This window comes from Sturnira hondurensis, unplaced genomic scaffold, assembly GCF_014824575.4.
Source record: "Sturnira hondurensis isolate 20B ecotype Veracruz unplaced genomic scaffold, ASM1482457v3 Scaffold0007406, whole genome shotgun sequence".
Lineage (NCBI taxonomy): Eukaryota > Metazoa > Chordata > Mammalia > Chiroptera > Phyllostomidae > Sturnira > Sturnira hondurensis.
The window spans coordinates 12,807,393-12,821,723 of record NW_028080037.1 but is presented as its reverse complement, the minus strand read 5'-3'; the positions used below and the strand labels follow the sequence as shown (position 1 = coordinate 12,821,723).

The 14,331-nt window shown below is 55.7% G+C and overlaps 2 protein-coding genes across 3 annotated transcripts in view; one reads left to right on the top strand and one right to left on the bottom strand.

Annotated features, from left to right (window-relative positions):
• The window catches only part of KIAA1671 (KIAA1671 ortholog), a 169,375-nt gene extending 165,796 nt beyond the window's left edge, over window positions 1-3,579 (bottom strand). Inside the window, exon 1 of the mRNA XM_037052366.1 lies at window positions 3,504-3,579. The gene's annotated coding sequence lies outside the window, so the exon portion shown is untranslated. The remainder of the gene's footprint in view (window positions 1-3,503) is intronic.
• Window positions 3,580-8,524: 4,945 nt separating this feature from the next.
• On the top strand, window positions 8,525-14,184 carry LHFPL7 (LHFPL tetraspan subfamily member 7). 2 transcript variants are annotated; one of them, XM_037052365.1, is made up of 4 exons: window positions 8,525-8,818; window positions 10,952-11,169; window positions 11,951-12,089; window positions 13,916-14,184. In XM_037052365.1, the coding sequence occupies exons 2-4, from the start codon at window positions 10,969-10,971 to the stop codon at window positions 14,176-14,178; spliced, it is 603 nt and encodes a 200-aa protein (XP_036908260.1). In that variant the 5' UTR covers window positions 8,525-8,818; window positions 10,952-10,968; the 3' UTR covers window positions 14,179-14,184. The 2 variants fall into 2 exon arrangements, with proteins under 2 accessions (XP_036908260.1, XP_036908259.1); XM_037052364.1 differs by having other exon boundaries at window positions 10,756-11,169.
• The last annotated feature ends 147 nt before the right edge of the window (window positions 14,185-14,331 follow it).

The window sequence follows — 14,331 nt, the reverse complement described above, 5'->3', positions numbered from 1 at the left end:
CTGAAACACATCCAGAGGACAGGCTGATGATAGCCATACCCATTGCTCAGCAAGCACAGCCCGGTACGAACACGGTATTTCCACGCACTGGTTCACTGAGCTTACAGAACAAGATGCTGAGGGAAGGGAGCAGCCTATCCTGAGCCCATTTTACAGATGAGAAAAACCGAGTCTCAAACCAAGTACCATGCCCAAGACCACGGCCAGGAAGGGGCAGGGCCAGGGTTTGGCCCCAAATCTCCTTGGCTGGCTCCGCCTCCTTTCCATCCCTGCTTTCTCCTGGAAGCCTCCCCGGATTTATCCCTGCTGTGGCCAGACTCACTCTCCCTGACTCCAAACGTCCACAAGCTGCAAACTGAGAGAGTGTTCAAACCCGCTCTCTGCCAAGGCTGGCTGGTGAAGACCTCCCACACCATGGAGCTCCACCCTGCACCCAGGAAGTACGGGGTCCCTGAGGCTCTGGAGGTTTGTGCCCCTCCCTGGACAGGCAGACCACGAGTGCTCAGGAAGGCTTGCCCAATGGAACAAAATACTGACACTTAGAATAATTAAGCCACCGCCCCTGCGGGGTTTCCTTTTCCAGATAAAAGGCTGGGCCTCCGAGGGCTCTTCAGCAGAGTGGCTCTCTTAAACAGAACCCTGGTCTCCATCCAAGTCCGGTCCACCATGACCTTCCACCTGGATTTTGCTAGCAGCCTCCACACTGGCCTCTCAGCTTCCTCTCGAACCCTGTCCCAGCTGGCCTCCCGCAACAGCGGGGCGAGCTTCCCAAACACAGATCTGACCTTGCCCCCTCCTGCAGGGCACCCACCTTGCTGCCCCGGGACAAAGTCCAAACCCCAGAGAATGGCCCGAGAATGGCCCCTGTCTGCCAGCACCCCATGTTCCCACCCACGGCCAGGCCAGTCTGTTTCTCTTCCTGCCCATAACACCCCCTCTTTCTACTATAAGCCCTCCAAGAAACCACCACTCCTGACCTCTCCCCAGCTCAGGCCAGAAGACATCGGCCCCTCCCCCCATTACGACTCTCCTAGTCTGGACAATTGCCTCTTTTCACAAAGGCGTGACCCCTCCCTTAAGGATCTGACTGCCCCTGTCTTGAAATACTTGTTGAATGAGTGCATGAATGAATGAGTGAATGAACATTTTAACTGCTCTTCAGGGGCTCTTTTTCTCAGTTGGTTGGAGATGGATTCAGGTGATGCTGACAGAGGAGAAATGTCAGGGCCAGACAGTGGGCTGCTCCAATCTCCTGCCAAGGTCGGCCCTGAATAAAAGCCAGCCTCCTCCAGGACCTCCAAGGGGAATGAGCCTCAGAATCTGGGGCGAGGGCTGCACCCCCAACATCAGGAGCCAGCACAGCTGCCTCACGGGACTGTAGCTGACTGCCCCATAGCTAGAACATAAAGGCAGGAGAATGGGCCCTCCACTGCCCTGGGTCATACCACTTCTATAGTGCCGGCCACGTAGTAGGTGCCCCTCCGCACACATGTGACTCAATCAGCCAGGTCATGTGCCCAGCTAAAACATGTGCCCAGACACCGTACTGAAACCCAGCACTTCTCTCGGGTAATTGTACCCTTGTCAAGCAGGCAAATCCTTCAAAAAGGATTCCCCTAAAACCCCCAGGACCAGGGCTGGTGCCTGCCCAGCTCCCCCAGAACTGTCCGGGGCTGAGAAGCCAGCATCCGGGGGTAAATGCAGTTTGTCCAGGAGTCTCGATGGGTTAGCAAAGGGAAAGTAGAGCCAAGGGAGAAACCTTGTCCAAACGCCCTGGTTACTGATTAGCCAAACCCCAGAGCTTCTCCCTGCAAGGAGGTGGGAGGTGGGTGGGGGTGCAGAGGAACAATTAACCCCTTTAGAAGAAAGACGGAGTTAGGCATCTCTCTAAGCCTGCAGTTTAAAAAGGCAAAGGTCCCTGGAGCTGCCCTCAGATGCTGCCGAGGAAGCACAGGGGCTGGGAGGTGGGGAAGGAGGGGCCCCAAATGAGGGCCCACGCCCACGAGTAGTTGCAGAGCCCCCACCTGTACCATACCCATCACACCTACTAACCCTACCAGCCAAACAAGAGGGTTGTGATCCCCAGTCTCACCCCATTTTGCCCAGAGGGGAGACCTGGGCTTAGAGGGGTTGTTTTGCCCAAGGTCACAAAGAAGCTGCAAAGAAAAAGCTCNAGTTAGGCATCTCTCTAAGCCTGCAGTTTAAAAAGGCAAAGGTCCCTGGAGCCTGCCCTCAGATGCTGCCGAGGAAGCACAGGGGCTGGGAGGCGGGGAAGGAGGGGCCCCAAATGAGGGCCCACGCCCACGAGTAGTTGCAGAGCCCCCACCTGTACCATACCCATCACACCTACTAACCCTACCAGCCAAACAAGAGGGTTGTGATCCCCAGTCTCACCCCATTTTGCCCAGAGGGGAGACCTGGGCTTAGAGGGGTTGTTTTGCCCAAGGTCACAAAGAAGCTGCAAAGAAAAAGCTCTTTCTTTGTGCAACAGGTAATAGCCCTTTCCTTTCCAAACGTAATGGCTGCTCACAGCTAGAGAAAGTTCACGGCAGCGGCAAGAAGCCCTGACCACCTAGGCGGCTCGGGGAGGTCCCACGCTCCACTCTGACACTCAGAGCGGGGGTTTCAGGGGGAGGCGCCCCAGCTCCTAGGTGAGTGTGTACCAGGAGGGTGTGGAAAGGTCAGGTTCGGGTGGGGGTCAGTGGGCTGCTTTCCTTCCCAAGCGCCCCGCCTATAGCCCCAGGCGGCGCTACCAGCAGGGTGGGGACAAACCTAGCCTGCCTGGGAGCCGGGGAGACTGAGCCCTACACCCATCACCTCTGCCCTGGAAAGGCGTGTGGAGCGGAGAGGAGCGGAGCGCAGGCCAGGCGGGCAGGGCGCATCCACAGCCCGGGTGCCCCGGGGCTCAGCGCGCAGTTCTCTCCACCCTTGCTGCCCACAGAATCCTTTTGCCCGGGGCTCCGCTTCGCTCGGTGCCCCGAGTGTCCGCCTCCGGGGCCTCCAACCCGCACCGACATCCAGATCCTAGAAGCTCTGGGCCAGGTACCCCGGGTCTCCAGCGATTCCTCCAGCTCCCGACCACATTTCCCCTTGTACCAGCGTGGGGGGTGGGGGGGAGGGCAGAGAGAGATACTAGCTCCTAGTATCCAGTCACCGTCCACTGTCACCTCCAGGCTGGGAGCGAGTGAGACTCCGGGCCGCCGGCGCCCGATCCCCTCCTGGGATCTTCAGCCCGGCGCGGGATCTTCCCGCGGGATCCACTCCCAAGTCTCGGGAGACAGATTTCCCGGCTCCCATATCGGGATTCCCCCCTCCCGGCAGACCCCGAGCCCGGGGAGATCCCCGCCTCTTCTCCGGCCAACTTTGCCAACTTTTCTCACGGGGCCTCAGCCTAGCAAAAACTTGGCGGCCACCGCCAGTCACCGCCTCGCTAGCCCCTTGGAGAGGCCGGAACAGGGGGCATACGGCCGGCCCCCACCCCCTGCGGCCGCCGCGCAACCTACCCTGGAGCTGCCTTCAACGCTGGCCCGCGCCGCGCCGCCACCTGCCCGCAGCTCGCCGCACCTGCCCTCGCCGCCTGCGGTCCCGCGCAGCCTAGCCTGCTGGGGGCGGGGCCTCAGGCGGGGAAGCGCCCCCCCGTTGCCAAGGGAACCGCGGCTGGCAGCGCCTGCGCGGAGGGTGCCGGGGCGGAGCGCGGCTGTTCAGACCCTCGCTCGCCCTGGCTCAGGGGGCCAGAGGGAGGTCGGAAGGGTCAAAGGTCGCGAGTCCTCCTGGGACACTCCTCCCGGAAGCCCTCCCCTATCTGGTCCCAGACCTCCCGAACGTGGGGTGCCTAACTTGGAATGTTCTACCGGTTCCCCGTCCGCGTTCCTCGGGCGATCCCCAGACCCCGACCAGGATCCGCCGCAACGGACACCGACCCGCCGCCCGGTCTGCGCCCCCAAAAGCCGAAAGCAGACGAGGACCTCAGGAGGCACTCGGTAAAGTCTCACCCATTGAACTGCTGGGCCTGCAAGTGCCTATCGAGGAGCGAGCGAGGCCTGTGTGATGCGCTGGCGCCCTCTCGCGGAGAGCGAGGGACTGCACGTAGGGCTGGGGGCCTGTCCCCACCGCGTTCCTTAGGCTCCGTCCTGTGCTGTGTGCCAGCCACTGCCTTAGTGTTGAGGTGGCAGCTGAGCAACGAGGCGTGTGGACTTTTGGACAAGTTGAGAGACTCATAGGAAGTCGCTCTTGAACGGACAACGCCTGCTTTTTCATCCTTTACTCATTTCATTCCATAGATCTTTATTAAGCACCTACTGTATGCTGGGTGCTGGGGACACAGAGGTGAAGCAGCCTGCAAGAACCAGGCTCTGGTGGAGTTTACAGACGTCGTAAACAAGAACTGCAAAGATTAATTGCATTTGTGACACGTGTTCCTAGGGAAACATACGGGGTGTGAATGACTGATTGAAGGACCTAAAATCGTATGTGCATTTATTCTAAGTTTACAGCTCAATAAAGTTAGAGAAGGGGGAAACCTCACAGTGTGTGGCTGCAGAATGACAGGAAGCTCTCTCACCTCGTGTGTGTGTGTGTGTGGGTGTGTGTGTGTGTGTGTAAAGGCAGCTGTTACCAGAGATACACACCATATCCATTGTTTCATTGAATCTGCACAGCCCACCTTTTGAAGTCACAGTCACCAGCCCCCTTTCACTGCGGAGCAACCTGAGTCTCCCTACGACAGGGTGTCAAACTCATTTTCACCAGGGGCCATACTGGCCTCGAGGTTGCCTTCAAAGGGCATAATGTAATTTTAGGACTGTATGAATGTAACTACTCCTTAACTAGGGGCAAGGATCTCGGTGCTGCTGCCGGGTAGAAACAAGGTGCTGGCCGGATAAAACAAGGTAGAGGGGTGGATTCGGCCCACGGGCCTGGTGTTTGCTGTATCCTAAGAGACTCACCAGGATTGGTGAAGTTGAGGCTCCATTGGGTCAGATGCCAGGATAATGTCCGTGGGGCAGGAGACAGAGAATGGCCAGGTTGAAAGTCAGACTCCCTCTAGCTCCACCTGTAAGCTGGGCCAAGGCCGGCTGAGTCATTGTCTGTCGTCCACTGCCCTCTCTAGAGCTCCTCTGTTCGCAGCAGCGGCCAGCACAGGGCTTCGCACATAGTACTCGCTCACTGAAGACTGAGCGCAGAAAGATAAAGGGTGAAATGCATGAATGACCAACAGCTGATGGAGTTTCTCTGCTACCTCTCCTCCCTAACCTGGGAACTCCTGTCTTTCCTGGGCAAAGCCCAATCAGTCCGAATGTGTGGGCTGAGGGCTCTGTTTAACTGAGTGTTCTATGTCTCAGCTCTGCAGCTGACTTAGTCTCCCCTGGCCTCTCCTCTCTGTCTCAGAATTTAAGCATGGAAAAGGAGAAGATAGCCTTCCTCCTGCCATTCCCCCCTGCAGGAACCCCAAACCGGGATGAGTTCCCAGCCCTGACCAGCCCAGCCCCAGCAACTCTACTTCCCCCAAGATGCCTAGGCCCATTGTCAAGGCTTCAATCCTGCTCAAGCTTCGAGGGGTGTCAAACTACAATTCCCAGAGTCCTCCTGGCCCCAGAAAAGGCAGGACTTCCTGGCTCACTCCCACCTTAGGTGATTCCCCTGGCATTCCTGTGTCCTCCCTCCCAGGTGTGACTCCCAGCCAGCACTCTGACCAAAGAGGTGTCGGGTTGTACAGTGTGTCCAGAGCCAACACCCCACCCCCATTCCCAGGCCTGGCTTTTCTCTTCCTGAGAATAGAGAACAGTGCCACCCAGAGACTCTCCCAGAGCCCCTTCTCTGCCATCTTCTACCCCCTCCTCCAGGAAGCCTGTCCTGATTTGGCTGCCTGTTCTCAGACTCGCAGGCAGCTCTGTCCAACAGCGCTCTGTGCGACGATGGAGATGTTTGACGTCTGCGCTGTAACATTAGCCACAGATGACTACTGAGCATTTGAAATGCGGCCAATGCGCCTGAGGAGCTGCATTTTAAATTTCATTCCATTTTAATTAATTTAAATCTAAACAGCCATGTGTGGCTGTGGTTACCATATTGAACAGCATGGCTCTAGAACCCACGCGCTCCTTGATGAAGGTCACATTTGTGCACTTTGGGTAATGAGAGCCAATGCAATCCTTGAGAAGTTTTTCCCCGACACCAGACTTTTGCCCATGCCATGCCCTCATTCCGGAACACTTCGCCCTCCACTGGCCCATCATCTGTCACGACTACACATCCTTCAGCTCTGAGCTTGAACATCAGCTCCTCTGAGAAGGCATCCCCTGCCGTTCCTGACCACCACGCCACAGTCCCTGAATCTTCCAGCACCGATAACACTGCAGTGTCGTTGCCCAATTACTTCTCTGTCTTGCTTTCTAGACTGTGAGCAGCAAGAGTCTAGACTTGGGAGCAGAGACTAGCCCAGAACCTGAAACAGAGTGGACACTCAATAAATGTTCATGACATTCAATGTTGAATAAATGTTGTCACGTGATGCCATCCAGCTAATGAAATTTATCATTTATTGATCCAAATTTGCCTGTGATGTCTCATTAAACACCACAATAGTCTTCTAATAGATGTTTCTATTATTTTTTCAAAACAGAGAGGGAAAGGGAAACATCAATGTATGGCTGCCTCTCATGCACCCCCTTCTGAAGGGACCAGCTTGCAACCCAGGTATGGGTCCTGACTGGGAACTGAACCAGCAACCCTTTGATTCCCAGACCTGCTCTCAATCCACTGAGCTATACCAGCCAGGGCCTAGGTGTTCCTCTTATTACCCCCTTTTAGAGATGGAAGATCTGAAGCTCAGAGAGGTTAAGTAAATTGCTCAGGGTCACACAGCCTGAGTTCCCCCAGAAAACAGAAGCTGAGGCAAAACTTCCATGCTGATGCTTTATTGGAAATATAATTGCCCCTCCCCCCCGCAAAATGCAGGAAAAGGGACTGTGAGGCAGGAAAGGAGGAAAAGCAAATTCGAAACATATGGAGTTGGCCACAACTTCTCAAAAAAACACACCCAGGAGGCGTCTCTGCAGAAGCCACTTTTTGACAAACATGGCAGGTGGAGGGTAAGAACTTCATCTGCGGCGTGCCGCGCCTCCCGTGTGCTAGTTTCCACAGTCGGGCCCAACTGCTCCGCACGCCTGGGTTCTGACACCAGAGCCTCCGGGCAGCCGCGAGGGATGGCAGCTTCTTCATGGGAGTCTGGAGGAGGCGGCACCAGAGGCCCTCCTCTGCCCGAGCAAGAGGCCGGTCAGGGCGGCTTGGATGACCTCTGAGGAGATCGGGGGACCGGGTCACAACTCAGGCCATGTCACTGGAGGCTGAGCTGGCCATGAGGCTGCAGCGACTGGCCCAGGCCTCCTGCAGGCGGAGGCTGCGCAGTGTCCGATGCCGCACAGGATGCAGCTGAGTGCAGCCAAGAAGGGGCATCACTGGGGCCTGATGCAGCCAGTGGCGCTCCGACTGGGATCAGACCCAGTTCCCGCTAACTCCAAAGCCCCTGGATAAACGTGGATGAAAAGGAAACGATGACTGACTGATTGAATGGGGAAAACCCTGGCAATCACCTATTCCAGGTGTCCTCGTTTTATAGGTGGAGAAACTGAGGCCTGGAGAGGCTGAGATGCTCTCGCCAAGGTCACATGGTGTGTGGCTGGCAGAGCTGGGGCTTGAGCCCCACCCCAGGCTTCACTGGACCCTCCTGATTCTCACCGCACCGACTGGCGTGTGCTCGTTTGTCAGGCCAGCGTTTCTAGTGACACCCCTAGTTCTCACCTGCCAGCACCCATCCCTCACCCTCTGCTAACAGCGCCTCAGTTTTCCTCCTAGAAACCACCCCATCCCTCACCTTCACTCCATACAGTTCCAGTGGGGTGCACCTCCAGACATCTCTACCCTCACTCACCCATCCTAGTATACAGGACCTAGATCTGGCCAATCAGAATACTCCATTTCCCTAGCCACAGTGATTGGCTCACAGGTGGGCACATGATTCAAGTTTGGCCAATGAGAGTGCATCACAATGTTTGCTGCAACTGTATGTAGAGGATCAGAGGAGCACCCCCCTACTGCCCACCTGAGGTTGCTAAGCCTCAGGAGGTGAGCCTGGAGCCAGCAGAGGCTGACTCTGAGAGAGAATGTGCCGGAGAGTGAAGCCAACCCAGCAGAAAACAGCGGAGAGATAGAGGAGAGAGGGGGGTCCTCAGACATTGCCTAAAGCCGTAGCATAGCATGTTCCCTTCTGTTACCCGATGCATTCCTACTCCAGCCAATTGGGAGTTGCCCTTCCAAAATGTACAACAAACGACGAAACAAGCACCCACTCTGTGCCATGCCCTACGCTGGATGCTGGGATAAAGATTTTTTCAGAGCCAGTGCCCATCACTCTCGGGAAGCCCACAGCCTGCAGGGAAGGTCCTCTGGAGCCAGAGAAACACGCAGACCTGCTCCCAGGCAAAGAGGCGGAGAGCGAGCGTGGTGGCAAGAAGGGCCACCCCCGGGGAGTCGCTGCAGCTCGGTAATCCCTATTCAGGCCTTCTCCTGCCCAGGGAACACCACACCCTCACCCCGTGTGATCTGCGGCTGGCTCTTCTGTCTTTGCCCAGCTTGCTGATTAAGGAACTAGGAAGAAATACACACACACGCGCAGAGCTTATCACACATCTGGACTTTGCTCACCAACCCAAGTGTCTCCTTCAAAGGGAGGGAGGCATCTTACCAGGTCACAGATTTGAGCCTAACACCGGAGCCTGAGCAGAAGAGGCCACGTAAGAGGGTCCCCACCTGCAGTGTGGTGAGTCCGGAAGGAGGACAGGTCAGAGGTCAGGAGGGAGTAGAGAGAAAGCCACTAACCAGGGGCCATCATGGGCCCCCGAGACTACATTCACTCTGTGTGTGTGGCTGCAGCCGCGGCAGGGGTGGCTGCCCAGGCAGCCCCAGGAAACCGCTGGGGTATTTGACTTTTAACCTCACCCTTTAAGGCTTAGGGCCCAGTCGGGAGGCCAATTCCCTGAGTATAAGTCCCTAGCCCACCACTCGTTTTGGCAGGTGTAAAGTTAGCCTTCATTTTGTCGTCTGTCAAATGGGAACTACGGTGACAGGACTTACCACCCAGAAGCCACGGGGCTTATATGGAACGAGGTATGCCAAGTGTTTAGCATGGTGCTTGGTGAGCACTCGAGAACTGCCGACCTCCATTCACAGGTCACACTGGGCTGGACGAGAAAATATCCAGTCCCTTGCAAGCTCCCCTGAGCTGGATCCCAGCTAATTGGGGCCTGGCCGGATGTGGTTTGGGGTTATAATACCTCATTTAGCTTCCCGGGCACCTGGACAGTCGGCGTGATTTTCCCAGGTGACATTGAGCACATTATCTGGAGAACAAAACTCCTTTCAAGGTCAGAAACGCCCCGAGAGCCACTGGGGCGGCCAGAGAGGCAAAACCACGGGCCTCGGTCGGCTCTGGGCTCCCCGGCTTCCTGGCTGGAATTACACCCCTTGGCATCCTGCCAAAACCCCAAGGACAGGCTGCTTTGGGTGGAGGAAGGCGGAAAAAAAATCTATCTTCCCTCATTCAAAGGGCCACATCTCACTTGCTGGATAGCAGCCATGAGGTTATTTTCATCCTGGGAATAAAAAGTCCGCCATGTAACCTTGGCCTACCTGCCCAGGCATCTCTCTCCCACCCCTGCAACCCACACGCGATTTCACCCCCTTTATCCTTCACAACCACCCCACTCCCGTTTTCTAGAGATATGAGGGGCCATCCCCAAGGTCATAGTGCTGGGAAGGGGAGGGTGTGGCCTGTCTACTCCTCTCTACAACATCACCCCGCCCAGTGACTGAGGCCAAGGCCACCTGCCCCTTGGGATTTCTAATCTGCTTTCACAGGTGGAGAAACTGAGGCCCAGAGGAATGGGGCAACTTGTCGCAGTCATGCAGGTGGGAAATGGTAGAGTGAGTGGCCAGCCTCGGAGCCCAGGGTTCCTGTCATGTTTAAAGTGCTGGCCAGGCTTAGCATCCCAAAGTGAAACCAAGGTTGAAAAGGACTGGCCCTGGGAAGTCTGCATAGGTGCCCTTGGCTGGGCTGGCAGCTCAGCTGCTTTTGACCCTGGGTGCCCTTGGGTAGGCTCAACCCTCCGGGCTCACTCCTGGCTATCAGTGACAGTGTGGGCACACCACCTTCCTGCCCTCTAGGATGGCACAGGCAAGCCTTTCAATTGACTCGCTTTTTCATGAAAATAAATTTTAATTGTAAATGGACAACCAGTATCGTGCCAACAAATAAAACAAAATCACCACGGCGAGTACAAGGAAAACCCCACTGCAGCCTCAGAGTCTCACTGGACTCTGTTGTCTGCTCAGGGCTCCCATCTTTTCTAAAGGGAGAAATTGCCAGATAGCTGTTTAAGGCCTGTCAGCTGCAACAGAGACTTTGTCTTTCACACGGAGAGGGACTGAAGAAGTGAAAATGAAGCAATTCTGGCTTCTTACGGTTGAGTGGCACTGAAGGCTGGGTCCAGGTGCCCCCGAGGATCTCCTGTGAGGACCACCGAGGCACCATGGTGTCTTCGGTCTTCATTTGAAAAACTCTATAGAGTGGTTACTTACTCCCCAGAGGCCCTTGCAGTGCTAGGTTACCTCCTAAACCCTTTGCGTGGATTGACATGTGTGCTGGAGGGGTTGCATGTGGCTGTGGAGGGTTCTAGAGCTTGGGGTTTCTGCTTGCAGAACTTGTCAGGCCAAACCCCTCTCCACATCAGCTGTTAGCATCTCCCATTGCATCACAAGGTTGAAGGGAGGCTGATGACCGGGGATTTGAACACAGGACCTGATCCCTGGCTGCGGGGTGGGGGCACCTTGGAAACCCCCATTTCTCTGCTTGCGCCTGAAATCTCCACCACTGACCTTGCTGGGCGACCCCCAGGTTACTGACACTCCGTGATGGGGACCAGCGTGTGGGCAGCTCTGGGACTCTCCCTGACCTGCCTCTCGGCCTTTAGCCTCATCTCCCCTGCCTGGTTCCAGAGCCCCACCTTCTCCTTTGGTGTTCTCACCTACTGCTCCTGGCCTCAGGGTGACCGCTGGAACCAGAGCTGTGGGACCTTCGGGACCCTGGATGATATTCCTAACTTTGCCTGGAAGGTGAGTCCTCAGCTCAATTCACTGGGACCTTGGGGGCACTATCAAACCCACGAGAGCAAAACAAAGCCAAGTTCTGCACCACCGACCCCAACCTGAGCCTCTGGCTCTGTAGGTGTGGGGTGGGGTCTGGCTGTCTGCATTCTAGCAAACCCCCAGGATGGCTGTAAAAGCAGCTATCAAGCCATAGAGCACCTTTGCACAAATTTAGAAAAGGTGCGCCTTCTCCAGGACGCTACACCGCCATCTGCTGGAGAGTTACTGTAATCAACACGCACTTCTCTGACGATCTCAATGCGTCTTAGAGCAGCACAGCCTACAACCTGCGCCCACCTACTTGGCCCCCCTCTAAGCACCACGAGGTTGGGAAACCACAGCTAAGGTGTTGGAAGGCTCTGTTAATGATGCACATTACCAAATTCGGCAGTGGGGACAATGGGTCAGAACTCCCACTCCAATACCTCTGAGGAGGATTTTTGCCTTCGAAACTCATCATGACGAAGGTGCCTCTCCTGGTGACCCCGCCATACAGCAGGTAGTCACTATAGGTAGGATGTGGTAGCCGTGGATCTACACCTTAATCCTGGCTCTACTACTTAATTAGTGGTGCATCCTGAGACAAATGACTCCATCTCCCCAAGCCTCGGTCTGTTGACGTGGAAAATGGGGACAATAATAGCACAGACCTCATGGGGTTTCCAGAACTTGGAAGTTGGTGAGTCAGTGGACGCAGCCTCCCGCCCCAACCCCACTCAACACCTTCTCCCCTCTCTCTTCCCGGAAGGCCGCGGCTGCGCTTCTCCTTGGAGGCTGGCTTCTGTTGGCCTTTAATGCAATTCTCCTCCTGTCCTGGGTGCTGGCCCCCAAGGAGCTGTGTCCAGGGAGAGGCAGCAGCAAACCTCTGGGGGTGCAGGCAGCCTCAGGTAAATCCACCCGTAAGCATCCCAGACATGTTTTGGGGAGTGAATGAATGATGAATGAAAGGAGAAAAAACCTGTGAGCAGAGGCTGGCCTCGTGGGTCTAATCTCAGAGATAAACCCAAGGATGGCAGATTATTCCTGGTCCTTCAGCAAGCCAGAAATGGGGGGAAGGGGGGAAATGGTGTCTTTAACATCACCCTCACCTGCCTTTAGCTAAGCCCAGTCCTAACACTCTGGCCCCCTTTTTCTCTCTCCTGTCCGTCTGCTTTGCATCATCCCTTCCTGGACCACCACACCCGGCCAGGTAGGTTGTGCACTGCCCCAGGGTGCCCAGCTGAGGGCTGAGGGGCTGAAATCCGACCTACACTCACCCTGCTGAGCCGCGTGGGGTTGCATCTGCCCCGAAGGCCTGCATTTCTCTAACGCACACCTAGTGTCTGGATGATCTAGCCCGGGCCTTGGTGGCAAAGCATCTCCCAGTGAATTCCCCATCTCTCACCTGGACTGGAACAATAGCCACCTGTCTCCCTGCTGCCACCTTCGCCCCTTAGAGTCTGTTCACCACGCCCTGTCCAAATGGGTCCCATTAAAGCTGAAATCAGATCCTGCCACTCAGGTTTATCTACCCTCCTCCGACTTCCTGTCACACTCAGAGCAAAATCTGAACTCCTTCTGTGGCCACCGAATCAAGCCTTGCTTCTCTCACCTCTTCCCCGCCGTGCCAGGCTCAGCGTGCCTCAGCCGCCCTGGATTGCTTTGCTCTCTGTTGCCCATTGACACCAAGCCTTTTCCCTCTGCCTGGAGTTTGCTGTTCTGTCTTGCTTCCCCACTTCATTAAGGGCTCTGCTCACATACCTGTCTCCGTGAGCTCCCCTCCCCCTAGATTCTCCCGTTTACTTTGCCTTCAATCTTGCGTGACACTTACTACCTGGAATCTCTTATGTGCTCTCCTGACTCTTGTCCATCACTCCCCACTAGAATGTTAGCTCCATGATGGGAATGTGTATCTTGGTATCCCCAGCACCTACCACAGTGTTTTTTGCACGTCACAGATGCTCACGAAAAATCTGTTGACTCAGGGGATGGAGATACAGGGCTCATCCCAGGCTGGCACAGTGGCGCGTAGGGATGAAGTACATCAGGCATGTACAACTCCGTGGGGATTTTGCACAAGAGATATAAGCACAGGTGCAAGGAAAAATCCCGGGAGGGTGGAGGATGTTAAGGCAGGCTTCCAGGAGGAGGCATCACTTGAGCTGAGTCTGGGAGGACATGTGGGAGTTAGGCAAATGGTGGCTGTATTAGTGGACGGATGGATAAGAAAAGGGGTAGACGGGAATGTGGTTGCACGAAAGATGGGATGCGTGCATGGATGCATGGTTATGGGGAACAGGTGGCCCAGTGGGCAGGTGGGTGGATGTCCAAACAAGGCGGATACGGGGACGGAGCGAAAGAGTGGATTAGAATACAGTTGAATGGATGGATAAGGTGAGTGATGGGTGGATAAAGGAACGATGGGTTATTATATTAACTTTGCATGGTGACAGCTGGTTACTAGTCTGAATTGTGGTGATCACGTCATAAGGTACATACATGTCAAATTGTTATGTTGTACACCTGAAACTAATACATTACATGTGACCTACCCTTTAATAAACAAAAACTGTTAAGGACAAATGAGCTGGTAAATAAGTGAATGGACAGATGAATGGTGGGGGGTGAACAGGAAGGCAGGGAAGTGAGTGAGTCTTGGGACGGAACCTGAGCCCAGAGCCCCTGACCGACACGCTGGCTTTCCTTCTCACTGTCTCCTTCTCGCTGTCCCCAGTGGCCATCACTGTTGTGGGCCTGCTGGTTTTCCCCATCAGCCTGGCCTCCCCATTTGCCAAGGAGGCCTGCCGAAACTCCTCTGTGTACTACAGTGGACAGTGCCAGCTGGGCTGGGGCTACGTGACCGCCATCCTCAACGCCGTCCTGGCCAGCCTGCTGCCCATGATTGGGTGGCCGCGCGTGACCCAGGTGCGGGGCAGGGCCATCCACTTCTCCAGGAACAGGGAGAAAATCACCGTCATGCCTGAAGGGAGGAAATAAAATTTTCCCAGGAGGAGCATGTTGAACCCATGTTGGAACCCATGTTGCAGCTGTACGTAATTGCCACACACCCGGGCTCGCGTCCCACTTCCGCTACTCCCCGAGACTTCAGGCCAGCCCCTCACCTCTTCGGACCTCAGTGAGTTCTTCTGT